The sequence below is a fragment of the Podarcis filfolensis genome (genome assembly GCF_964270895.1).
Source record: "Podarcis filfolensis genome assembly, chromosome: 3".
Taxonomy (NCBI): Eukaryota; Metazoa; Chordata; class Lepidosauria; order Squamata; family Lacertidae; genus Podarcis; species Podarcis filfolensis.
In genome coordinates this window covers 68,845,693-68,873,507 of record NC_139606.1, presented here as the reverse complement: position 1 = coordinate 68,873,507, position 27,815 = coordinate 68,845,693, and the positions used below count along the sequence as shown (strand labels likewise).

At 39.7% G+C, this 27,815-nt stretch overlaps 1 protein-coding gene across 19 annotated transcripts in view; it reads right to left on the bottom strand.

Moving 5' to 3' along the window:
* ARID1B (AT-rich interaction domain 1B) overlaps window positions 1–27,815 on the bottom strand; it is a 351,760-nt gene that overhangs the window by 71,842 nt on the left and 252,103 nt on the right. For all 19 annotated transcript variants that reach the window (XM_083607913.1, XM_083607919.1, XM_083607914.1 and 16 more), the window contains 2 exons: window positions 16,985–17,074; window positions 5,278–5,457 (listed from right to left, as the gene is read on the bottom strand). In XM_083607913.1, the coding sequence (XP_083464039.1) occupies window positions 5,278–5,457; window positions 16,985–17,074 (270 nt within the window). The remainder of the gene's footprint in view (window positions 1–5,277; window positions 5,458–16,984; window positions 17,075–27,815) is intronic.

Below are 27,815 nucleotides of genomic sequence, written 5' to 3'. Positions count from 1 at the left end.
CCCCCTTACATCTGCTGCTCTCTGCACCCCTCTAAGGTGGGGACCCCTTAGATTCGAACAGTGTGAGAGGTGTCACAAAGGGGCCTGCAGAAGAAAGGTGAAATTTCTAAAAACAGTCTCTTCTACCTTTCTACTCAAGGACGTTTCTACTGGATCAAATAGCCTTCTGCCAGGAGAGGGACACAACTGGATTTAACCTATTAACTTTAAACCTAGCTCATGGAAAACAAAGCAGTCAAAGCAGTCTTTGGCATCATCTCTTCAATAGGAGTCAACAAGAGTTTTAAAGCTCTTTAAAATATTCCCCCAAAATTCTAAAACATGTAATAAGGGAGCTCACAGAAACTGAAGGCTTCTTTAAACAGCACAAATGTTATGTTTCCTCTCTACAGTAAATATATTACAATACACACTAAACAATGTTGAATCCTCACAGGCTTTCCCGCATCCTCCATCAATGAAGGAAAGTCTTTATGTGAAGCAGAGAAATAAATGGATACAAAATCCTTGTATGGCAGAACTCAAAGCACTCACTACAAAAGCTGTATTTGAGGCAAAGGTCTGTTTTATTACATCTTGCTTTAAAACCATATGAGACGAAAGTGAATGGAGGTCCTTTCTGTCATATCTATATACAGATCAAGAAGTCAAAAGATGGAATACTTATGCCACAACTAAAACATTATGTTCATGGGTGGGGGGCACACCAAGTGCTTATAATGGAAGAGAAGGAGCTGTACAACTACTGGGATCAGGAACAATGTAGGGATTTTTTGTCCAAAAAAGCATAACATACAAAAACTGTATGTTGATTTTCATGCTTTTTTTTTAAAAAAAAAAGTAGTTCCCTAGTTTGATTGGTCACAGGATGAAGTGCAAACTGCACAAACAATCAGTGATATATTCAGGTACTATTTGAATGAACTTAGCTTCTTCCCAGGTTCATTCAACCCCCACTCTAGGTTTGTAAGAATGGGACTTCTCAGGAATAAGGGCCTAATTGGGAGCAGGGAACTTGGAAGGCTAAGCTAATCAGTTGCAGCCGATTTGGGTGACCAGATACATAAACTCCTAGTTGCTTGAACAACACTAGTCCTTCTTAGCTCTGGGCAAGCCAGCTTATTGTTCCTATTTTGACTGACCTGCTACTACCAACCCTTGCTAATACCTTGTTTTTGGAATCCCGTCTACCCTTGGACCACTCTGCTGTGTTTGACTTCAAGACCCTGCTACTAGACCATGCCTCACTGTGCTTGATCTTAGCTTCTCAGCCCTGACTTGTAAGTAAAATTAACTATAGCTATTGTAAAGCAACTGTAGGAGGGAACAGGAGACAAAGTCAGAGGCCATGTGAGTCAGAGGCCATGATGTCTGAACTGGACCAATAGTTTAGGAGCATCAAAATCCACATAGAAACTAGCCTAGAATTAGTATCAGTTTAATCTCATTCACCAAAGGCTTTATGTACCAGTAAAATTAATCTACAATGAAGTCTATTTTTATACCTATTGTTCACACTAAAGGAACAATATTTTAAGATGAAATATTCCAGTAAAGAATTATGATCTATGTTGCCTGGACAAAAAAAACTTTAAGATGAAGAACAGCTCTATGACAAAAATGACATTTTGGTTGAGAATAATAAACCATAAAGTACTGTATATTATGTTCAGAAAACCACACCATTAAAAAAAAAATCTCTCCTCCAAATAAGCTGTTGGGAAAAGATCAGTGGGTCTCAGTATATGCCAGGAAGATAAGGGATATACTAATTATGGCAACCTCTTCGGAAGTTTTACAGCGAAGCTAGGTGAGTTTTGGCAAGCAACATGCACTTTTACTGGAATCTGTGTTCGTTCATATCTAACGTTTTGGACAAACCTGAAAAGCATACAAACCCACAGAGGGTGAGCCAATAAAGTTGCAATATGAAACACTGCAAAAACAAAGGTTTCATATGACTGGCTATAGTTCTTCAACAATGCCTCTGAGGGCCAATTTAAACATTACAACTTTCATGTGAAGTCTGCTAGAAAGAATTCAACACTTATTTATTTTTTATCCTGACTTTCTTCCAAGCAGCACAGAATGGTCTACAGGACCACCACCCCATAAAAACCACTTACCCATTTTATTGGCCCAAACAAATGTATTGTAGCCATGCCACTGGATGAGATTAAGCATGCTGGAGGAATCTGTTGAAAATGGACCATTGAGCTGACATGGATTCTTATATAAATGCTTTTCTAAACAAGTGGACATTATATGCAAATAGAGATGTAAATTGCTTTACTGTTTACATATTCAATCATATATAATTCCTGCTGTCCCATAAGGAGCCCCATTGCTTTTCTTTCTTCTGCAGTGTTGATTGAGAGTTGACTTTGTTTTTAGGGGCAGCTTATAGGTGCTAAGGCTGCAATCCTAACCATATTTACTCCAATGTCCCATTGAATTCAACGGGGCTCACTCCCAGATAAGCAGAGTTATGATTGCATCTTTAATCCGCTTCCTACTGTGAAATATAAAATCTAGTGGAATGCAGAATTCATTATTGCTACTTTCACATTGGTACCTTTTGATTTCGTCCATGCTCCTCAATTTAAAGTCTGAGGAGCATATTTAACTAAGTGTGAGTGGAACAACCTCTGCTTGTGCAATGGGACTTCTTTGTTAGAGCCTACACTCCTACTCGAGTGTAGGCTGAATTCCTGACATTCCTCACCCCCGTTCCCCTGTCCTGTATAGGCTTAACTATGCACATAGGCTTAACTGTCACCAAGTATAATAATAAAAACTGCAGAAGTTGTGCTAGGGGTTGCACAACATATTTCACAAGTACAAGACGTCAATTGAATTTGGCTGTTGTGGTAAACTAGGGCCTCCTGGCAGCAGAACGGCTGTTGCACAAGCTGGCTGTAACAATTGGATATCAGCTACTGTCTTCTAGCACTCAGCTGAAATTGTCTGCATTATTCAAAAAGCTGGCCACAACTTGAAAATCTCTAGTCTGCAGCATATCCTGGAAATGTCACAACAGGTAACTTTAACTTGCAAATTGTTTGACAGTTGTGACTGACACTTTCAAATTGACTAACTTCACACATCTCTAAATTAACTTTACCAGTGAATGAAGTTTCTTTTTTAAAAAAATATATATATTTATTATGTATTAAATTTGTTAGTAACTTTATCTTGCCCAAGGCAACCCAAAGTTTATGATCCACAAGTATGATCTTTTTGCATTCTGTCAAGACTTTTGAGAAATCAACCTGTATTCCTGGTCTACTTAACATGGACTGAACTACAGACATGCACACCAGCATTACTATATTTATTCTGTGAACTGAGTTACTTCGCCTCACTTACATTTCAAGCATTAACTACAGATAGCTGCTGACTTTGGACCAGGGGTACCAGCTTGAATAAAATATGGGGGGTCGTTTCCAAGATGTGGCACACATGCATCATTTGAATGGCAGTGCCCATCAATCTTTTTTTGGGGTAGTCCCCTCAAATAATTTACTAGGAGGCAGGGTTGAAGGGACTTTGGTTCCAAAGAGCTGGCTCCTATGCTTTGGACAAACCAGTAGCTACTCAAAATGAGTTGGCACCACCACAACCCATATAAGAAGGATGAACTTATGTATGATGCAGAAGTAAATGAATAATCACAGAAGCAGTATACCTTTTCAGAATTAAGGGGTGATTGCCAATGAACTAACAGTAAACTGAACCATCTGGGCTAGTCAAAAGAGACAACCTCCTTCAATAGACACTTCCTCTTTCAGTTTGCTATCGTTTTATAGCCACATGGATATAAGCCAGGCATATCTCTTAAGTGCATTAGTAGTGGCTATTACTCTACAAGAAAAATCTGCTACATTTTGGAAGTTTCAGCTGTACTGTTGCCAATTACTGATGTTCAGATATTAAGATCTGAGCTAACGAACATGTTTCACCCACAAGCTCTTGAATGCAAGCAGGCTTCTTGTCGGCTAAAAATAACAACACCAGCTAGCTGCCAGCTAGCTAGCTTCCCCTCACAAATGAATGAGCATACTTTAGGATCAAATATATTAAGGCAACATTTCTTTGAACTGAGTGGTGCTGACCCGTGGCTAGAATAATAGCAGGAGTGAAAAGTGCTGGGAGGCGCAGATGAAGACTTGCATAATCTGTTCTTCTATGATCCTAACAACTGTGGGACAGTTCATCACAAAAATTATGAGTATCGACTTTTCCACTCACCCTGCCCCAAAAGATATGGCCTTTATTTTAAATAAAATAATTCTGAAAACCTGATGACATGTGAATGTTGTTGGTGACTGCAAAGGTCTATAAAAACTGACCAGAAAACTACATGACGTCTATTATATATTGGCCCAATGTTAAATTTTCTTGTACAACAATGTTTTATAAAAACCCTTCTGGAGGAAGAACTGTATTGGAATTAAATATTCACATGGATGTTTGATTCTGATATTATTTGTTGTGGCTTATGTTGTTGTTGTTGTTGTTGTTGTTAATTTTGCTGTCTGGTCTTGGACCACAATAAAGACTGATTGATATTATATTCTTTTTTCTGACGGGGTTCCTGAAAAAGTGTCCTCTAGTGGGTCCTGTCCTAAATCAGCAGGATCATGGGTCTCCTGGGATCTTGGAAGGTGTCCAAGAAAGTTTATGCTGGCTCTGTCTGGAACCACCCCTTCATCTTAATTCCTAGAAATTAATTCCAAAAAGTTGTAGAGGTAGAACGTGGGAGTTTGTCCTCCACCCTGCCCCCAATGTCCACATGGGAGAGGGGTATTTCCAGGGGAATAGAGTTCCATGCAAGGCAGGCAATCAGAATTGAGTTCACTTTCCAAGGAAGACTCTGAGATGAAGATTAATCCATGTGATATTTTGAAACAGGCTTAAACCAACTTCTTACAAGCAACAGAAAGCACACTTGTGACCGGAGGTACATATTAGGTGCTGTTTTGTGCAGGCTGTGAACTTATGAATTCTTGCTATCTGTTTAGAATAAAAATGGGGGGTAGACTCCTGTATTTCAATTATGTTCAGCTAGTATTTTTAAAATTAAGAATATTTCTCATAATAACTCTTTTTCAAGATATCCACAAAGGAATAATAAAGATAAAAGGAGTGTGTGTGTAGTCTTTTTATAAAAATATAAAAAGAAAAACACACAAATTTCTGCAGCATAAGAAATGTTCTATAGCATTTATTAAAGAATGATTAAGAGCTGGTTATTTTATGTGTTATCTGTTTTACCTTGTGGCCCATACTGGTTCATCTGAGTTCCATAAGTACCACTTGAATTGCTCTGTGGAAAGCTACCAATTCCAGAATGTATTTGGCCTCCGGGTGAAGGATGGGGTGACATAGATGGTCCAGTTTGCTGAGGCGTGTACTGAGACAATTGAGGGTTTCTCTGAATGCCTGCCAGGAAACCTAAAAGAGAAATAAACACAACACAGGAACAAATTAAAGACTTCCACATGGAAAACTCAAACATTTCTTTACCAAAACCCCCCCACAAAACATTAAAACTTTGGTTTGAGATAGCCTTCACCAACCTAGTGCCCTCCATCCAGATGTTTAGACTAAAACTCCCATCCCTTGCTGGCTTGGGTTGAGGGGAGTTGTAGCTCAAAACATCTCAAGGACACCAGCTTAGGGAAGATTGTTTTAAGGCAATGGTTATTTGTATCACATATCATTATATATGGAGAGCTGATCCACGGCAGAATTCCAAATCACAGATAACACATGACATTACTTAAGGGCATCATTTGTGAACAAAATACTAATTATGCGGTTTGGAATTTACTCCACATGTAAAATTCAATAGTAAGATAATGGATTAATATTAAAATAAAACAAGCTGAGAAAACAAGGAATTGGCAATTACCTTGAAGGCAGAACAATCAATGTTATATGGACTAAGTATTCTAGGCAGATTGACATTAAGACAGATTGCACAAGGGGACTTCTTGTAAGCTTTGTGAAAGTGGTGGAAGAAGCATTCAAATATCTTTGACGATTGCTGCTAATGGACATGGACACAGATTATGAATATTCAATCAAATACCAATACCTGTTTTACCTATCCTAGACATTTTACTGCTCTCTGGAGAGTCATCCCAAGAGTTTGGGGTTGTAGCAGCTGATCACAAAGGTCATATTTAAGACACCAACCAGCCTGCACCACTCAAGAGTACTTACCGTAACTAACAGTAAAGGTACGGTATTTTAGATGCAGCAATTTATTATTTTGTTTTGTGGAGAACTAAGGCAAATATCTTGTGACCTTCAGTGAATCCAATCCATTTTTAAATAGTAGTTTGGGTGCTCATGTTTAATGGGTTCACCTTGATGCTGAGGAGAGTGCTTCTAGAGGAAGGGTTTATATAAGTGCCTGGCAGGAGCCCAGATGCAATTTGCAATCCTCAGGATGACTGCACTAGTCTGCTCTTTGCTACTCCAAGAAGCTGAAAGAGGACTGGCAGGATTAGCACAGGTGGCACAGTTTGACAGAACAACTGTTGCTCAAACTTGATTACCCGGTACCTCCCCACCACCACTCTGTCGCCTCTGACCTTATTTAGAACTGCAATACCAAGCCTGCCATGAGTAAAACTGTTCTTTAGACAAGTCTTAACGAACAGGAAACTAGTACTTTAAACATTAAGTGAAGGTATATAGCTTCTGTAGAAACAGAAGTGACAAGAGTCACTGGAAGTATAAGTCCAAAAGGAGAATTGTTCAAATGAAGGAATCGCTCAGACCAGAACTCATATTTTCTTCTCCAAGGATTGTGCCAATAAACGCTGAATTTGTACAACTTTCCCGGAGGGGAGGTGCAATTTCACTTTCCTAGCATTAATCTCTCTAGGGACTGAATATTACAAATGGGAGATAGAGATTTGGAAGGAAATGTAAAGGGAAGAAGAAACCGACAGGCTATGAAATCAGGAAAGAAATGGAATAAGCAAAAGGACAGAAGTTAGAAGAAATTACTGCCTCAATATACAAACATTTCCCCAATGCTACAATGTACTTGGACATAAATAAGTGGTCTGGCTGTCAAGTACAGTCACAGCCTCTAACAAATCTGACAATGTTTAGCAAACAGTATTCAGTGACAATTTGCTTTTTCTTACTGATCGTATCAACAGACTATGACTGTATTTCCAGGATGAGCAGAATCAAACACGAGGGTGATAAAGATATTCTAGTGAGTGCAGTGTTATTTGGTGTGTGGATACATGAATTATATTAAGAGTAATCTGTTCAAATCAGAACAACGTGAAGACTGAGATGATATTGGTAATAAGACACTTTTCACTCCAACAGTAATGAAATGACAAATGCAATGAACTTTCATGCAAAGGATCTATTGGACTGATATGTAAGCTGAAAGCCAAGCTGATTGTTTAACTTGCTGTCAAAGAACAAAAAGTAAATTTAAATGTAAGAGGAGATGGATAGGCCGGTTGTAAGTAAGAGAGGTTCAAATTTTCAGGAGTTTATCTTCTCGGGATACAAGGGGTGCAGGGAATGATATTTATAGTAGATAGAATGGACTGTTAACAAAACACCATCTTTAAACATTTGCATTACCAATGCACTCATCTCAGCAGATGGGAAGAAGCATTACAAAATCAATTGGAACCAAATCAAAGAAGCAGTGGAAAGTGAAGGCAGGGTGCTCTCTTAACTACCCCTAATAACACATCATCTTCCACTTCACAAAATGTCAAATACTACATTTATAGGGGGGCCCCTATAAATGTCTATGGGAAGAAAACCAGCTAATGCAAACCTGACTTGTCACATTAATTTTTATAAACAACCCCACTACTTGCTGTTGTTTTATTTTGATGCTACAGCAGCTACAGAAACGAAGAGTGTTTTTGGTGAGCAGTTCCATTAGCTAATATAAACTCAAGCACTTCAGTGGCCACTACTGGGCGGTATGAAAGTAGTGAAGGTTCACTGGCATTGCAACCGCTTATTTTCATGTTTGCATCTGCTGTTGTGTGCAGAATGATTGACATGTTTCTTCACACCAGTTCAACAAAAGATGTTTCTCTGTTGCTTGGGTGAAATAATAGTCACACAACCTGTCACCTTAGCAAATTTGTCTCCCACTATAAAGGCTGGTAATACCAATTCACCTCCTCTCCAAGGTGCCAAGTTTCTAGGGACTTGAGAAGTATGCTTCATTTCTTATAAGATCCTACATGCTTAAATTCTGTATACTATGTTTAGTGTTTGTTTGCCAATTTCTTTTCACAAACTGAATTGCTTTGGTGAAGGCAGAAAATAATGACCTAGCTAAAGCTTTAACCCAGACTCCCTACTGTTCCACCAGCTGTGCTATTAAGCTAAGTGGCTGAATCGCTCTCCCAATTCTTTCTCTGATGTGACAAAAACCTCAACTATGTAAGGCAGGCAATGATGTTTAAATATATCCCCTCCCCCTTCTTTACCCTCTTCCTGTCTAGTCTTGAAATTAATATCATCTATCATTGATAAATTGGAATCGGGGGAAGGATTAGACAGATCACCCAGATGGTAGCCTGGAAACCTTTCCTTATGCAAATCTTGCCCAATGCTGTCTGATACACATTGTAACGTGATGCACAAAGGGCACAGACACAAAGACATGAGTGACATTTGTCAATACAATGAAAGCAGCAAAGAAATGACAGACCTGAAGCCATTAGCCTGCTATCTCATGTGCAATGGATTGCCATGCCATGTAAAGTGATCTAACAGGAACATCCTTTTGAATATTGAGCTGTTTCCCTTTCACTACTATTATCCAGCTATCTACTGAGCAGTCCCATTTTGCGGAATATGTATGTGCACACTGAAATGCTCAGAGAAGAAAGCTCTACAACTCTTGACAGAACCAAAGGTATACTATCCTCTGTCTTCCTGGATAATAAGTGTGTCCTGTGACGATGCATAACAGGACTGGAGACCACCTTCCCAATAAATGTTTTCCAGCATCAAAACTGGACAGAAGAGACAGAATAGAAAACTTACTTTTTGGGAACTCAGGAAGCTGATTCATATCATTGACTCATCTAATTCAATATATTAACAGGCAGTGGCTGTCTAGGGGTTCAGACAGGAGCAGGGTCAATGGGGGTCTCATTTGACTGGGGGCCTCAAATTCAAAGAGGAGCTCAAATTTAGACATTTATGCTGCTCAGGTGGCAGTCAGAAAAGAACTGAGCAGAAAGGCCCTTGCTTGGCCCCTTGAGGCACCCACATACTTCAGTGGTTTTCCAACCCCCACTAAAAAAAATGTATTACAGCTTGCAATCCGTTGGTATTCTTTTAAAAAAGAGCTTGTTTTAAGCTTATATTCTATATGTCGACCTACAAATGAAATCCATTGCTGTAGATCTTCAATAAACAGTTAAATAGTTTTAAGAATGCTTTCCTAACAAAGATCATCCAAGGTATTACCTATTTAAGTTAAAATAGAGAAACCATGAATTTCACAGCTCATGAGGGAAACCTGTGCCAGGGACAACGACCAGATTCAGTAAACTTTATTGGAAGCCTGGTGATAGGAACATTCACTGTCACTTTGTTAAGCCCTTTACCAATGAATGGTTCTGACCTATTTCTGTACTAGCCTGGGGGCTGAGATTTCAGACACTAAAAAAAATGTGTAAAAATGTTTCTACTGAGGTGTCTTATTGTTAGCAATTGTATACAGGCAGAAATATAATCTAATCCTTTCCCCAGTCTCAGCAACAACAACAAAAAACCCAATTTAGCTAAAGTAAATAAAAATTCATCTTCAAGAATATAACTGCGTTTATCAAAGTGGAAAAAACCCCCAGTAACCAGCTGCTAGATGATAATATTTGTCTAGAGACTTGATTTTAGGTTTTGATTCTGCTGACGTGGTTATTTAGTTGTCTTCTGCCCCAGAGCAGTTTATGAGGGTGGCTCCGTCTCTCTGTAGGTAGACACTGCCGATTTCATGTCTTCTTGAAATAAGGCATAGCTGCTGTATATTTAGCATATGCCAAAACTAATCAACTCAGTCTAAATATGAAGTTGGCTGGGGAGGATAATATGCCTGATATTCAACATTCAATCTGAAACTGACATCCATCAGGTGCTGAAATTGGCACTCATATTCTCCAAGAATAGAGCTGGTTTGGCACTCTTACACCACTTTTAAAGGTTGCAGAACAAAGGAAGAAACTCCCAGCTCTTGATATGTACTCTGCAACTGGACCAAACATTATTTGGGCAATCCTCAAACCAGATACTATTCCCAGTAGGAAAAGAAGTACCACATCACTCCCAACTTTTCACAGGCTAGGAGCTGAAATCGGTTTAAACCAGTTCAAACATAAAGCTACAACTGCGTTATGGGATTACTTTAATAAAGGTGACCTTCCACGTATCTTTTGGTATTGCAAATTCAGCACCTACAAAAATGAGCACAGTTATACAAAACCCCCAATCTCCAACTTGCTTCAATCAGTGTAACCCAGACTCAGGAAGGACACAAATATTTCCTTGAATTGAGCTGCATCATTCTGTACAAGGGATGAACAACTGGGAAACAGAGCAGGGCCTCCTTTGTTGTTGCATCAATGCTGCATGTCATTTACCTCTAGAAAGCTGCTGTAAATTATCCCAGCATGTTAAAAAACAGGCATCCCTTTTGGTGAGCTAGGACTTCTTAACAGTAATGCATGCTTTCACTATAGGTTTATTTGCTACTGGAACAACATAGAACCTTCTTCCCAGTAGTCTAGTGCTACACCGTTCTGGTAATATATGTAGAAAGGAAAATGGTTCCAATTAAATGCCAGGAGAGGGACAACACTGCTGTGGGAAGCTTCAAATCACTCAGCAGACACTCACAGTTCTTCTCTATGGACTTTCCTGGAGCAGAATGGGATTGGACAAGCGGTAGTGGCTTCCATACTGCTCTAGGAATGCACTGATACCATTCAAGTGTTGAGTAATCACGAAGTACACACAGAAAGTATAAAATTGGCTTCGGTACCTTGTGGATGAACATGCTAACACTACCAGAAAGAGGCTTTATATATGTTCTCTCTCTCTCTCTCTCTCTCTCTCTCTCTGTGTGTGTGTGTGTGTGTGTGTGTGTCAGATGTGGAAAAACATTAATCTCTGACCATACTTTATTTGTCTGTTGTGAGCCATCCCACTTTTTTCTTTTAAACAAATGATCCAGTATTTTATTAGGTTTAACTTGTGTTTTTTTAAATGAATGCTATATTACTGTATTTCTTCTATTTGCTGCTTTGGGTGGCAGAAAAGGTGAGATAGATATACAAAATAAATGCATAAGAAAAATTATAAATAATAACAAGAACAGTGTTATTCTCTTTTTCTGTGGGTCAGATGCTAAATCCTAAAATGCAATAAAAATGGAGGAAGAACATCCTTTTAAGATTTAAAAACTATTCACAGTGCTTTTTGGTTGCAATTTGATTCGGATTTTTCTTTCTCTGTCTCTTCTTTAAAGATGGCAAATAGATGTCAGAGAAAAGATACTCTTTATCAAATGTCAGTATTAAGTCATAATTGTATCTGAATAGGAAATATGAAGGGAAATTCCCTAAGTGGTACGTATGACTTCTAAAGAGATAAATATGTTTTGTGTTTCATTAAATGAAAATAAATGGATGATGAAGTGACAGGATATAGATGATGGAAGTAAATAACATTAAAAGGAATAAGGAAAGCAAGAGCTTGTAGTTACATAAATTCAGTTTGCTGTTTAGTATGTGTGTGCAGGAAAGCACAAAGAGAACATCAAAATGCCTGATCACATCCCATCTGTTTCTGCTTCTTACTGGATAACAATCTCCACTGCCAAAAAGCCATTTAAATTTACTACATTGTAGCTACTGATAAATATCACTTCTGTGAAGATCTAATACTAAATAAAAACTTGATTTTGAGATAATGCTTACATGCAGCTGTGTCAAATAGATCAAGGTTTCGCTCAGCTCAACACCTGGATTCTATAAGGCTGCAATTTGTTACCCACTGTGATTCTTTGCAATACATTTTCCCCCCAGAACACACTACTTGTACCCCCCCTTCTCCCCCTCCATTTAAAAACCAAGAAACAAAGCAAGATGAAACGCTATCACAAGATGCAACATGTAAATGACGGGAAGGAAAAAAAGACCCTAGAGGAGAAATGATGAAAAGCAGGATATTGGCAAAGGGTGGCAAAGACAAGGGGTTTTCGGAAGCTCTCGTGATGGGTACCTTCCATGCAGATCTGACAGGCACAGAATGGTGCCATGAAACTGCCTCTAGCAATAGAATACATTTTCCAGTACATCACAGCAACTGCAATAGCATCAATTCTACTTGCAATCCATGTCCAAACAGAAAAAAAGTTCTCAATGGTCCTGTTTCAGCACATCTCAAGGACTAATTAAATCCTCATTACTTTCTTCTAATTATTCCAGAGCTCTGGGATTTTACTGAGCGAGTCTCTGATGGTATATCAGATGAAAAGGGTTAAATAACCTGTGTTGATTTTGAAACTCCAGACCTATTCCAGACCTTTAGCATATCATCAGCATTATCATGAATATTTAACCATACACTGCTGTGAAAATTATAATGGGAGAACAATTAAAAGTTTTTTTTAATTAATTCTGACCCATATACATTTGCCTTAATAAATAAAGGCTTTTTAAGCATCCCCTTCATGATAGTGTGTGCCAGAGTAACAGCATGAGACCATTTAATGCTTCCATTAGATTCTGTGTTTTTAGCAGTTCCCTATCTACTATTTTAATCTGAATATGATGAGCCAGGGTGTACTTATTTCAAACCAAAAAGAGCACTGAGGATGCCAAATGAGAATGTTTTAGCATATATAGAAAATATATCGTACACTGCATTTTAATTAACTTTGTTGTAACTTAGGTGCTTCCTTGAACATATCCAGGTATAGCAAGGCATGATAAAGGATATACCAGAAGTACCGTATTGGCCCGAATATAAGCCGCACCCAAATATAAGCCGCATCTTTAAAATTCAAGGGGGGAAAAGGACAATACCCAAATATAAACTGCTCCCTTAAAATTCCGCAGGGCACCCACACCCTTTCCATTTTATCGTATGTCTGTTACAGCAGCGATATCGTAAAAGCCAATTTTTGTAAGGTCGCGAATTTAAGCCGAATTTTAACTTTTCGTGGTTAGAATTTGGGGGGAAAGTGAGGCTTATATTCAGGCCAATACAGTAACTTGCTGGGTGGGGCTAGCTTCCCAGCATGGAGCGGGTGTCACTGTTTACTAGGTGGAAGAAGGTGATGTAAGCACACGGCAGGAGTGTCTGATTGGCTCCGCTGGTGCATCCCTACCATCTTGCCCCTCCCAGTAAGCAACAGCAACTCATGGTACCTACTGAAGTCAGAGATGACCCTGAGTGTCTACCTCTTTCTTGTAAGGCATGTCTCATATTCCCTGTTTGACCTGACCACCCAACGAGAAGGTAAGATGTGGCTCAGGCACCAACACTATCAAGCAGATGAACACAGAATAAAACTCTAGAAATTGTTCCAATGTCGTACAAAGGGAGATAAGAAGCAAGACTATCCCACCTATATTTTGCTCCCTGAACTTTTGTAAAAGCCATCAATCTATCACTCTTACTGCCAGCAAAGAAAAACTTGAAGGGACCAGAATGTCCAAATCTCCCCAAAAAATTCTGAACTATATTATACACATGTATTTGTGCCACACACATGCAAACTGCACAAAGGAAAAATCTGTTTGTTTGAAAGTTCTGTTCTATTATATATATATACACCCTTAGGCTTGAAAAGATGAAAAATCCCAACTGGGTGCTGAACCACCATTGATAACAAGGTAAAATAAATGCACACACTTTCAGAATGATATTATGTATAAACTTAATAATTTGTTTGTGTGGCTTTCATTTAAGAACGGTGAAACTTAGATCTTACATAGCCAAGCAAATTCCACAGAAAGTCTGACTAACAATATATCGAGGAGCAATAAACATATTAGTGGTCTTTTGTTCATGCATTCATTCATTTCTTTGAAGGAGAAAAATGTTTCACAAAGTGCTAGAAGGAACAAAAACACTCTGAAAGTGGAGGGTCACTTGGTGTTTTTAGATGGAAACGTTTATATCAGTAAGCCAAGTGTTTAAATTACTGTAACAGATGCCTGTGGATCAGGTGTCTTTGGCAGGAACGATTTTCTGCTTGGGTTTTTATCAGTAAATGACAAGCACCTTCCCTTTGAGCCCTTGTGCTCTCCCCTCCCCTCTCTAACTTCAGTGGAAAAGCAGTTCAAGCAAGCAAAAGAATCAACTAATGTAACACCCTTTTTAAAAGGTGAAGTTTTCCATTTCAAAGAAGTCTCTAATCAATGACAGGGCACAAAAGGGAATGCACGCATGTTTATCCGCGCACTGTTCAGACCTTACAGAAGCTTTGGGGAAACATGTTCTGCAAAATCAATATGGCCTCACTGGTTACAAATTTTGTATCTGCTGCATGAAACAAATGTACATTTTAAACAAGCTAGGTCACAAAGATTAGCCGTAGCATGACAGGAGCTTCAATAAATACTCTAAATAAAAAGCCAGGTCTGTTGAAGGCAAACATCAGAAGAATTTTTTAGAAACAAAATGGCACCGAGACTAGTGCCAGCAGAGCAATTTGAAGATTAGATTCTAAATTCTCAAACTGCAGGTTACAATAAATAATTCAAAAATGGACCATTTTTATTTGGCCTTGTGATTCAGAGTTGGATGCCTCTCTTTACCACACTTCATCAGATTCCACGTCAGGCACTGAAGACACTGATGTTTGGCTCCAATCAATGACTCAGCTGGAAGCATTCCCAAGGGTGGAGAAATGGACAGCAGAAAGAGATTTAAGTCCTAGGACTTGGAACTCATCAACAGCATGGGATCCACCACTCAGCACAAAACACTCCACTGCATTAAGCACTGCAGCTCTGTCACAAGTCAGGGTGGCCAATGCCCCAGCTGAACTGAAAGCTAATTGACTGGAAGTGGACCTCATGCACAGCATGTAGGATGTGATAAGGAATGCTTGCAACTTTAGTTCATGGGAAGTACCAAATGAGTCAACTCCTGGTGAAATTCTTAAACCACACATCCTTTAGAACAGAGTTGCTGCAACAGAGTCACTGGGACATATTGAACAAGTCAGATTCCAAGGATGGAATGAGGAATGGATAGTTCATGTATCAGGGGCCTCTTGTCTGATGGGACGGAGCCACAGCAATAGCCTCCTGGCGGTGATGTAACTGCCACTTACTGGGAAGGGCAGGGTGGTGGTGAGACCAGGGTTGTGCAGATGTGCTGTTGCAGCTAATTGGTGCATCTGCATAGTCCCAACCTCATTGCTGCATTGAGATGAACGGCTCCTCCCACACACTATAAGCCACCACAGTACAATGGGAAAACTCCAAGAAACTCATGCCACTATTATTTGTGGATAAAGAGAAAGCTTTACTATGTCTCCAAGACATAAAACAATTCTGGAACCAGTTGACAGTGCACCCTCAACGCATGTTGAATGCCTCTCCTAAATATCTTCTGGTGGAAATGACTCCGGTTAGCACCAGAGGGGGTATTCCATCTAGTGCTATCTCCAGATTTGAGAGGGCCTTGGGCAAAGTGTCCTCTGGTGAGCTCCCTCCTGTCAGTGAGTCCTGGCACACTTACCTGATGATAGTGGCAGCATTCCAAGCAGCACTGGGCAGCTATGCCCAGCAACTCTTTCAATTTCCTCTGGTGCTTGTGAGTGACACAAGGTTGGGGGCACTAAATAAAATTAAAAGGGTGGCTAGATCCAGCCACCTGGCACTCCTAGGAGTGCAGGGTCAGATAAAATGGAAGTTCAGTAGATGCTGGGTCTATGGCCAAGTTGCTGATCAACGGCTTTCAAAATATCTTGCAGAATTTACAAAAGGAAGTTTCCAGCAAGAAAAGAAAATGCATAACATGCTGTGGTGATGGTTCACCCACTTTACTGGAATCCTGCTTAATAGATACACTGAAGCCTGTAACTCCCTGGTACTTGTCGTTTTAAGTGCCTGTGAATCTTTCCCCCCTACCCCTCCAACATTACACTACTCTCTAGCTATCAAGCAGGTGTGCTGGGAAGGTGCACATCTTCCTGTGAGCATTTCCAAAGTTGGCCTACAGCAATGCATGCCCTTCGCTGAAAGTGTCCTCTGAAGAGCCTGGAAGGGAAGGGGAAAGCTCACATAGCTTCTCACCTCTCTAATGCTTTAATAGCTGCTAATGCTGATATACAGACTAGCAGTGCGCTCTTACACATCAAGTCATGAAATCTCAGTTCTTCCTGTGGGTTTAAAAACTCTACTTAAAGAGCAGCACTACAAGCACATTCAGGCCATGTTGTGATAGGATCGTGATACTTTTTGAGACAAGAGGATTGGGAATGTGGCCATTTCCAGCCTGCTGACCCCAATCCTGCTTCTATAGGAAGATATATGTTATGGCCTATACCCCAAAGCACAGGAATTCATCAACATTTTAATAACTGTGGGAAAATTGTTGACTGTAAAGCAGCTAGCATTTCTATCCTACAGAGACCAAATGCTATGTCAGATATTTATAAATAATGTTTCCTGTATCCAGATTTTTAAAGACCATTAAGAATCTAGCAAGATCTTCTGATAAAGAATGTTTTTGGAACATTAAGCTCTTTGTTTTTAACCAAGTTCTTGTAGATACTCCTTTTTTATTTACTTCTCCCTCAGGAAATATGTTTCTTACAGTATTTTGCTGAGAGACAATTACAAGTGGAATTTCCTTGCTGCAAGAAACAGAGGACATAGGAATATATTTTGCCCCTTTCAGGCTTTTATGCTCTGTGGCTATTTCATCCTCCAGCACAAACCTCGATCTTGTGGCATTGGGGACTGACTCAAGGCAGGATGGGAGCTGGATTCCGATTGGCTACCTGGAGTCTGGGATGGCATCTGGCTACCTGCAACACAAATGGGGAAGGGAAATAAATAATTAGTTCTTAGTGAAGTAACATATGCAAATAAAACCTATTCCTACAGCACAATCCTATGCACTTTCCCTCAGACATAAGTCCCATTGTATCCAGCAGGGCATACTCCTAGAAAGTGTGAACACCAGCACACTGCAAATGACTAAAAATGTGGTGTGAACATCAGAGATACTGCAACAGGTTTATTTCACAATGTTTTCTGTTTTCGTAACCCAAGGAGAAAGCATGCATAAACATATTTAACATCAGGCATGCCGAATTGTTCAATTTCGTACCGAGCCTGTTCCCATCCTTACTGACATGATCCAATTTATAGCTGGAAATCTCCTGACATACATTTCTATGAGGGCGTTCTAACAAAATCCAAGTCTGCTGAACGGTGGGACTCATCCTGTTGAGCATGGACTGGCCGCCAGCCAGGAACACATGGACAGCTGCCAACAACAGCAACTAAAGATAAATTCCATTTATGCTTTTTGGGAAGAAGAATATTGTAAAGAATCTGAGGTTTTAATGATATCTTGGTGTCCTCTAAGTGTAACACAGCAATAAAACTGGTATTTCTGTAAAGCCTGTGTTGTGCACTTAGTTATTCAAACAAGAGCTTAATTCATAATTTGCACCTGGTAAAAATACAGAGCTAACATATAAATTGGCATGGGAAGGAATCCAAGTTAATGTTTAACAAAAGAGAGAGAGAGAGGCAGAGGGAGACTCACAAATGGCATTACACACAGTGCAGCAGAATGCCATCTTGACCCAGAGACTTGCATAGCTCTGGGCAACGGTGCAAACAGAATTGCTTGCATCACCTCTGTGAGGATCAAACTATATTGGAATCCCATGATAAGGATTCTCCTTCTCTTTATTCCCACTATTAACAGCTGCAGGGAGGATGTCGGGATCCAGAAGAGTATGAGGGGTAAGAGGTTTTTTTGGCAGCAGGGGACTATTGTTGACTTTTTCATAATCAATAATACAGAAAACATGAAACAGAATTACTAGGTTAAAACTTCTATTTGGCAAAGATTCCGCCTAACCTGCCTCACAGGGCTGCTGTGAGGATAAAAAGAGGGATGACCGAACATCCACCTTGAGCTCATGGGAGAAAAGGTAGGATATTCCTATGATAAATAAATAGCTGTAATGCGAATTGCGAAAGAGGTGTCAACTTGAATAAAAATATGGGGGAGGGGCAGGTAAGCCCGACCTCACATAATTAATCACAAGATGAAGCATGCACACAATATTTGAATGGCAATGTCCATCAGCTTGGGTGGCGGGTCCCTCAAATATTTTATTGGGAGGAGCAAAGGGACCTTGGCCCCTAGGACTTGGCTCCTATGCTCACCATATGACTTGTTACATAATTCCCGTAACATTGTGTTGACTATGCCAGTTGCAACAAGCCAAAAAGTTATTAAGGTGATGGCCAACTCAACTCCATTTCTGCTCCAGCCCCGTGTGTCTGCTCTGCTACAAAATTCTCGTAGAGTTTAATATCTAGCACTTTCTTCCCCCCCGAAAAACCTTGTACAAATAGTACTGATAGCAGAAATGAACTGTCAGCAATAACTTAGCCTTTTACAGCATATTGTATTTGCAAAGCTTCCAAAGTCTTATGTTAACAGTAGCCTCACAAGTAGGAAGTTTGCAGCTGCCCTTGTTTACTTATCATGCGCTGACCTAGTAAATGTGCATTTTTAGCAATGCAGTTCATGACAGCTATAAGCAAAGGCTAATACGGGTATACATTGTAACACACACTGCACTTTTCAAGGGTTTTTCTGCAACTGGGTCGAGAAATTCATGTTTTAAAAACGAACTTTAAAAACAAAGGTGCTCGTGAGTAACAAAGGGCCGTATTATTTTAATAAAATAGGTACTCGGGGCTAGTGCATTACAGAGGTGAAATGAGACAATGGTCTCAGGTGCAAGTGTGTGTGTAGGGAGGCAAGGCCAAACTCCCCCCTCCTCATTACGGTGCAGTTTGTGAGGCAAGGCTCTCTGCCACCACTTTCTCTGCCGTACTTCACCTTACTCTGAGAACGGGTCAAAGGGTCCTCTTCAGAGCTCTTCATTTGGGGTGAGGTGGACAGCAGAATTGCTGTGCTACTGCCATGATTCACAGGTGGTGGCTATAATGACTTTTTGAGCTTTTTAAAAAATTGAGTTGGCTTTCTGGCTCCAGGCATTTTCCTGGAAAATGTCTAGGTTTGAAAAGCATTTCTAGAATGCTGGGCTCTGAAGAGCGATCCCCTTGGCTTCTTCTCAGAATAGGGTAATGCAGGGAGGAAATGGTGGAGAAGCCACCAGCACTATTGCCACCAGCACAAACTGGGAGGAGGAGGATGGCAGCAGCTCTGTGGCCACCTTAAAAGGAGAATGGGGGAAGAGCAGTGGCGGCATGAAGCATAGAGTACGGGAAGCACAATTCCTTGTGCTGCGCCTCTATATACTGATAGTGATCAGGTTTTCTCAGGCTTAAAAATTTATTCATTTCAAAAGTGGTAGTCAGCCAAAAACTGATAAAACACTGAAAAATGCCGAGAGAGACTTGAATCTAATCACCAACACCAGCATAAACGCCTGCTTTTAAAACTTGAAATATGAAGTATCCTCTGAATCTTTTAAGGGGTTTATTGTTTGGACTGGTTTTTTGTTTTTTTTAAGGCTGGAAGAAAAATGGTCTTGGATATAGTATTGGTTTCATTTACTTGTGACCAAGGAGAATTTTCTATTATTATTAATTGTATTTCCATACTGAAAGAACTACGTACTTCCCAACGTGTATTTTTAATATTTTAGCTTCAAAATGTTTTAACCCACACTGAGCCCACAACACTGAGCAGGGTAGAAATCCAAACAAATAATCAAAGGACAAATAATCAAAGGACACAATTTTTCATGAATACAAAGAATGGATAAGCTAGTTCAGGTTCTTATTCCAAAGACCTTTGTACAGTCCACATGCACAAATCACACTATATTTACTATGAGAAAATGAACACACAAATCATACGTGTCTAATTTTCCTTTTGTGACTACTAACAGTCTATTTTCAAACTCATTAGACATGGGGCACAGAGTTTCTCCTTCAGCAATGCTGTATTTTAAAAAATCACTCACACAAAGCCCTTCTCTGTGACAAACAACGGAACACACAGCACAGGAACACCTCTCTTTTTGTTATATTGTGGTGACTGCCTTATGCCAAGCAATCAAGTTGCCACAGGAGGAAGGAGAGTAACTCCTGAGGCTTTCATTCATTGTTAATTTGAGAAATGGCTGGTCTGGTTACCAAGAACAGCTGGTACCACCTCAGGTTAGGCAACAAATATATACTGTATTATCAATATAGGTGTTTATTAGCTATGTTAGCGAACATGGTATAAATGGTAGACACATCAAATTAAACCGAAGTATTTTCAAAGACAAACACACATTTCTCGCTTTGCAATCATTTTTCTCTTTTCAACAACTGGAAGCACATAAAATATATGATTTGTTTAAGCTATTAAAAATGCTCCCTTCTCTGCATAGTTGATCAAAGTGAAACCCATGTTAACTTTTATGCAAGAGTATTCTGTCTGTCGAAGCCAGAGCATGATGATGTGTCTTTCTTCAAAGCTACTCTGAATTGTCATTGTTGAGTTCTGGGGCAAACTGTAAATCTCTGCAAAGAACTATATGTTTCTCCTGCTCCATCCGTTGCATCATTTTAAAGTAATTAGCCAACTGTTTCCACAGCTGATTTTTGAGGAAAGATGCTAGAGTGATATGCAGTATAAAGAAATATACACCATAATTGTACAATTGCTTAAAGTACTTACTGGCTATTTGGGGATAAATTATTTACTCTGAAAATGCTAGTATTATTTATTATTTATTAAATTAGTATACTCTCCTTCCATCCGTGGATCTCAGGGCAGCTCACAATATAAAAATACAAGATAGAAACACAAAATTCCTAACAAAAAACAATAACAACCAGCCCACACAACCAATAATCCCCTCCCTCTTCCCACAAACACATTTAAAAGGGGACAGCATGTTAATCAGCCAAAGACCTGGTAGAAGAGGAAGGAATGTTTTGTGTTGTTGTTTTTTCTTAAATAAACAATCTTCTAAATTTCTATAATGTTATGTGGAACATCTCCCCTAATGAGGTATTTCAGGTTTTCTCACTATATGATTTGCTGTGCCTGGTAAGTTACGGCTTTTTTTAAAAAAAGGTTCTTATTTTTTCTTTCTGGTGCTTAGCTTTGTTGAAATTATTGCTGTATTTTTGTGTAGTTTTATGATGGGGTTTAACTCGGGGATTGCTACCTTGAGTTCCACAGAAAGTAGGTGAGATATACATTTTCAAAGCAGAACAAAAAATTTCAGCAATTAACAAAACTTGTAGAAAATTATGGTTGTGTCACCAAGACTTGCACATGTACACTGGGGAGTTAACTGTCTATACTGGAAAGCTTCCTATGCATATCCTCCTTTCCTGAGAACAAAAATGGTCCCAGGTTCACTTCCTGGAACCTCTATGTAAAGCAGGGAAAGACTCTTGCCTTATACCCTGAAGGGCTGCTGTCAGTCAGTGTAGAGAATACTGAGTTAGACGCACTATTGGTCTGATTTGGCACAAAGCATCTTCCCGAGTCCTTATGAACACTCTTGAAAGCTGCCCATAGGTTTCAAGTGTTGTGGGGAGGCAATGTAAGGGAAGCAGCGGCTGCGCGCAGAAAGAGGAGTGCTCCAGACAGGTAACAATATGTAGCATTTGCATTTTTAATTTGAGTAAAAGAGGCCAAAGAAAGTGAAAACTCGCCATGTATCCTGAATTGTATGCAAGGTGCAGAAACCATGCACTATATTGCGCTACACAGAATCACCTGTGGGTAGCAATAAATATTACATTTACTTCTAAAGGAATAGGGAGAAAGATGATTTGCCTTTTTATTTGGTTTTTATGTGGTATCACACAGCCTTTCCATAGCATAAATGTATAAGCGAGTGCCTAGGTGACAAATTGCAATAGTGAAGTATCGAGGACAGTTTCAACCAGCAAACACATATTCATCATCATTATTACTATCGTTATACATAAGAGGAAAGCTGCTGGCAGTGTTTATAGACCAATGCAATAAAAGAGAACTTTTCACAATACTAATATTGCTCTGCCACTTTTGTTTAACCATGGTTGTACAATGGTGAGTTATTGTATCTGCTACACAGGCTAACCACTACCGTACATTTTTAGGAATGGAAAATACATGAGGAATAAAATATCAAACAACAATTCAAGATATTTTAGCAGAGTAAGGTATAGATCTTGGTAGAACGGGTGCCAGTCAAATCGACTGCATTGTGTACTGGCTATAAAGTCCTTATTAAATAATACGTTATCTGAAACAGAATGCCCATAAAAATCTTTATGAAAAGCAGCTACTGGTGCTTATACAATAGTAGCTCTTTAAATTTAACTATCTCTTCATATTTGTTGGGATAATGCCTAAAAGGAGGACTCAATATTATGCCTTAATTATATCCCAAGTAATGTTTGGGTAAAAGTGAAGAGAGACTGAAAAGGGTTTATAAAGTGTTCAGAAACATACTTGCACTTGTGAAAAAGACTGCAAAATTTCTTTTATTGACAGGTTTTCTTGGTTCTTTCAATATTTCCCTTTTAAATATAGTTCTCAAGTTAATTAGGAGCTTTTTTTCGGGAGAGTTGGACTTGATTTGGCCAATACTCCTCTTTTTCACACAAACATCCGTAAGCAGAATTTATGAAATAATCTCTTCCACCAATGGAAGACCCCATTGTGTAAGCAAACTTCCCTTCAGGGAATGCAACAGAAATGTGAGATCCAACCCACAGTACTGGGACTCAGGTTCTAATCCAACATGACATCACTTAGTGATGTAGACAACATCACTTTATCCACTAACACACTACACCATCGTCAGGCACCAAAGGGTGGCCAATATGAATTAAAATTCAGTAATAGTTTTTTAAATATAATGACTAAACTCTAAACATAAAGAGTGGAATCTAGAGATTTCAAATAGACTACAAAAAAGAAAGCACATAACAGATCAATACAATCAAATTATTTAATATTTATCAGGTGGTGTGGCACTCAGACCCAATTAATCTGCACATAACAGGAATGGATGCCATGTTGAAAAGAAAGAGTCTGGTTTGATTAGACCTTCAGAAAGTCTTTTACTTTGGACTTTGATGTAAATCCAATCCATGAATTGACTGCATCAAATCACCATGAAGGTATGCTGTTCCTGAGCTATCTTGGTTTTTCTTTTTCTTTTTCAAGGAGCTCCACTAAAATCAATTTTTGCTATTTTACCTTACGGGAGAAGTCACTTTTGATTTAGAAACCAAGAGGAATTTTGTAACTGAGCCAGCAAATAATTTTGGATGTTTAGTCAACTGGTGGTGCTGTTAAGCCATTCTGAGTTCAGTAGAGAAAGGTCCCAATCTACTTGCCACTGAATTTAATGGCAAGATTGTTGTTGATCATAATGGGACTGGAAACAACCCAAAGAATTTAGCTCCATATCATGCTGCTAGAGCTGCTATATAAGTGAACAAATAACTGTTGGCTACAGGGCAATGTAGCAACTGTTCCCTGCGGAATTTATTTTAAAAGGCTACATTTTACTTTAGTACTTCAGGCAGCAGAGCGTGGCCAAGTAAATCAGAACATTTCTGATTCTTGTCTCACTAATTTTTCAAGTTTTAATATTTTAAAAGCTGGAATCTCTGCACCCACAATAAATTCTAGGCATAACAACTGCAGTAACTACTACTACTGCAACAACAACAAATATTACTTTGTGGACTGTCACCAGTGTTCATAGTACTTTCCAGAAAAATGCAGCAAAACAAAAACCAAGTCCCTGACTTGTGAAGCTTAGGATGAGGAAAATAATGATTAAAACATATATTTGTTTTAAAAAGGGCTAAGTTTTAACTGATACTTTCCATTAGCCTACCTTGCCCATTACTTTCTTCCTTAACTCCCATCAATGATCAGCCACTGTTCCAAGAGCCGAAGGAAAAGGTCTCATCATTGGCCTATTTTGACAGCTATAACCTTGGTTTTCCCAGATTGATTTTCCTTCCTCTTTAGTCTCCTTTCCTTTCCTCCACAAATGTGTCACATTTTTACCTTTGGATGACGCTTGAGATTAGCGTCTGTGCTATTTCTAATTTTTGTACAGGGTCTAACCATTTTACTGAGCAATCCTAACCCCCAATCTGCACCGCTGGAGAAGGATAAGATGACATGGAGGGGTCTCACCACTGGACTGTGCTGCCAGGGCAGGGGCTCAGTTGCTATAGAGGGTCTCAGTGGCCATGCTGAAAATGCAGCGCACTGCACTCTACTACTAGTGGCAGTCCCACAAGCAATAGTCAGCATAAGCTTCTGAAGCAGGGTGTTACAAGGGAAGCGAAGGACAAGGACTGGTGCTGGATTAAAAATGTCCCATTTTCCAGGGAGGGGCCTAATGCATATCCTTCCTTTTGCCCTGGCCAGCACCAGCAGCAGAGCCTGAGGTGTGGCAGTGGATCTGCTGCTCCGTTCTGCTCCATGTCTGGCCATGGCAATGAATTGCTTTCTTTGGCACTGTATAATAGTAGTAACCATGATAACAATGACATTGTACCAGTGGCTAAAAAGGTCCATGGCAATGCTATGGCTTATCTTTCCTTCAATACTATGCTTTTACCAACTAAACAGCCAAATGTTCTCGGGTACAAACTCTGAAGATATGTCCGAAAAGGAATCCCTTTATATCAGGGATGGGGAACATTTGGCCCTTCAGATATTGTTGGACTCCAACTCCCATCAGCCCCAGCTGACATCGCCAAAGGGCAGGGATGATGGGAGTTGTAGTCCAGCAACATCTGGATGGCCAAAGGTTTTTCCTACACCTGCTTTACATTATCTGCTACTGATACATGGTGAGGAGTAACAATAGTCTGTTACTACTTATTTTTTATATAAAAGGTTGTACATCAATGCAAGGAATCTTTCCATAACTGATCTAGACATAAAATCCATTAGAGTCCCTCTTCCCAGTCTTTGTACCTTGCTTCCTACTATATTACTGATGTCAAGAACATTTTCATTTTATCTATTTAAAAGGAATGTTCCATTTTCACTGTAGCACCCATGTACCATGCCAACATAATCACTTTATCCTGGATCCTGAAATCTTGCGAGTGAAAAGGGAGAGGCAGTGTTAACCAGTTATCCAATTCTCTGTAATTCCCCTGGGCTCTCCCAAAATCTGCTATGGAGGGTTGGGGGGATCCTCTGGAAAACTGTGCACAGGTAGCTGCATGGGAAAGGGGGAAATGACAAAAACTGCCTCACTCCTTCATCCATGGGAGATTCTGCAGGATCAAGGGCCGTTCTGTAAATGGGAGGAGCTTTTTCCATTCCTGGAAGTGTAATTTGGGATTCAAGCCTTTGGTCATTTATTCTGGTTACTGATTTTTCACACAAACTAAAATAGCTACTTCCAGATTCCATCATGAGGTTCCCCTCTCCTGCCTCACCTTCTGTCTCCTTAGCACATTGCATCAGTTGTTATCATGTCAATGTGTCCCTGTGTGTATTTGCATGTGCAACCAGGGAAATCAAGCATCGGTTTACAAAAATCAATTATGGGAGGATGACGTGTGTGCATACAGAAGGCATGCAAAAATTAGTACAGTGAGGGAAAATACAAAACAAAATAAAATATCATAAGAATGCTGGCCTGGAGACACCCTAATCTGCACAATGAACTGTGTTACCAACATTAATCCATGAAGCCAATCTTTTGCCCTTCCTTTAATTCTACTGCAGAGCCAAATGGATAGATTTTCCCTCGACAGTGTTTTACTGCTCACCTGGAACTAAGCCTGGGACCTTGATAATTGCAATGCATTACACACAGACTAAACAGCCTTCTAAGGGCCAGATTACACCTTGGCTGATTGGTGTCATAGCGACAATACAATGCAGTCATAAACCCTGTGAAATTGGCCATTTAAGCTGTGTTTATGGTTGCTTTGTGTGCTGATAGATCTGGAATAGAATTGCCACATTTGCTGTGTAAAAGCAATTGCTATATAAAAAAACATAATGCCTGAGCAAGTTCCCCCCATTGTTTGTGCAGTATCTAGCACAGTGAAACCTCATTCACATTTTGGCTGCTTGGTGTTATCAAAATAGCACCAAAAGAAAGCACATTCTTAGGAGTTTCAAATATTAATCCACCATCTCTTAGTTTGGTAGTTATAGAGCAGGAAGTAGATCTCTTGCCAGCTATATAACATCTGTACACTCTAGCCACACCCCTATTTTCATTAGGAGAAGCAAAAAACAAGATTCATTTTTTCTTGCCCTCAGGATGTTTGAATGAAGTCCTCAAATTTCATGCCAGAAATGGTGACAGACCAGGGCAAAAAATTCTGCTCAATCTTTATAAATGAATATTTCAAGAAACTGAAGTAGGAAAAGGCACAGAAATAACATCAGGCTATTTAAAAGAGCACATTGACTAAAAATCCAAAATGTTTACAGGTTGTTTAGCCTTGGCTGGTAGCAGTAATGTGAAATCCAGCAAGGACAAATGTAAGATGTCACACACGAGAATAAAAACCAAGAGCATTACTTATAGGAAGGGGGATAAATGTCTAGTTTGAACACTGAGGAGACGGGTTTATGAGTTAAGGCTGAGTATCGAGAAAAGTATGTCAACAGTTGCAAGCTTGGCACAAAATATCCATGTCGTTTTAGTACAGGCATGGCCAATGTAGTGCCTTCACAATGTTGTTGGACTATAACTCCCCACATCCTGGCTATGCTGGTTGTGGCCTATGGAAGTCCAAAAACATCTAGAGGGTACCACATTGCCTGCCCGTTTTAGTTCATATCAAAAGTAGCATGATTTTTAAAACCTGGGAAAATACAATTCAACACAGGCCTGCAATTGTCATTATTATGCTAATAATTTCAAGAACAACATTGAGAAGAAGGATGATGAAATGTCCAGAAGGCATGCTGTATATACAGCTGAAGGTCCTGAATATATTCAGATTGGAGAAAATATCTTTGAGTTGTCATTACAAGTGCCACTACAGCACTTTGGAGAAGGAAGGAAGGAAGGAGGAATGCAGAATGGAAGGAACTGAAGACAGCCAATGAATCTTCACAGGGAGAAACCTTCCCCTGGCCCAGTTCCTCTTCCGCCACCTTTTGCCTCTTGCCAGTGCTCTATGTTCACTCAGTAATGAAGAGAGACACTCTGGCTCCTCACAGTTCTCTAGTGCCTGACCTTCTGCCTCTTCCCATGCCTCCTCTCTGGAGGAGGATGCTGTGGGGCCTGGAGCCTTGCAGAAGGGAAAAATAGAATATATGTGACTCTGCCTAAAACCAGACCGAATCATAAGATGAAACAGCCTCACTGGGCACTCAAATGACACAAGCACTTGCAAAAAAGAAAAGAAAAAAGAGGAGCAGTTGTTAGAGGGGATGTTCAGATATTCTCCCCCTCACCTTCTGGTTGCTGAGCATATTGCCAAGCTCGCCTGCTGACAGCTAGCTCAGAAAACTGCCCCACTAAAAACAATCCACGAGGGTACTCCATCTTAACTTCTAAGGCTGAACAACAGACTCATAAAATGCTCCACAAT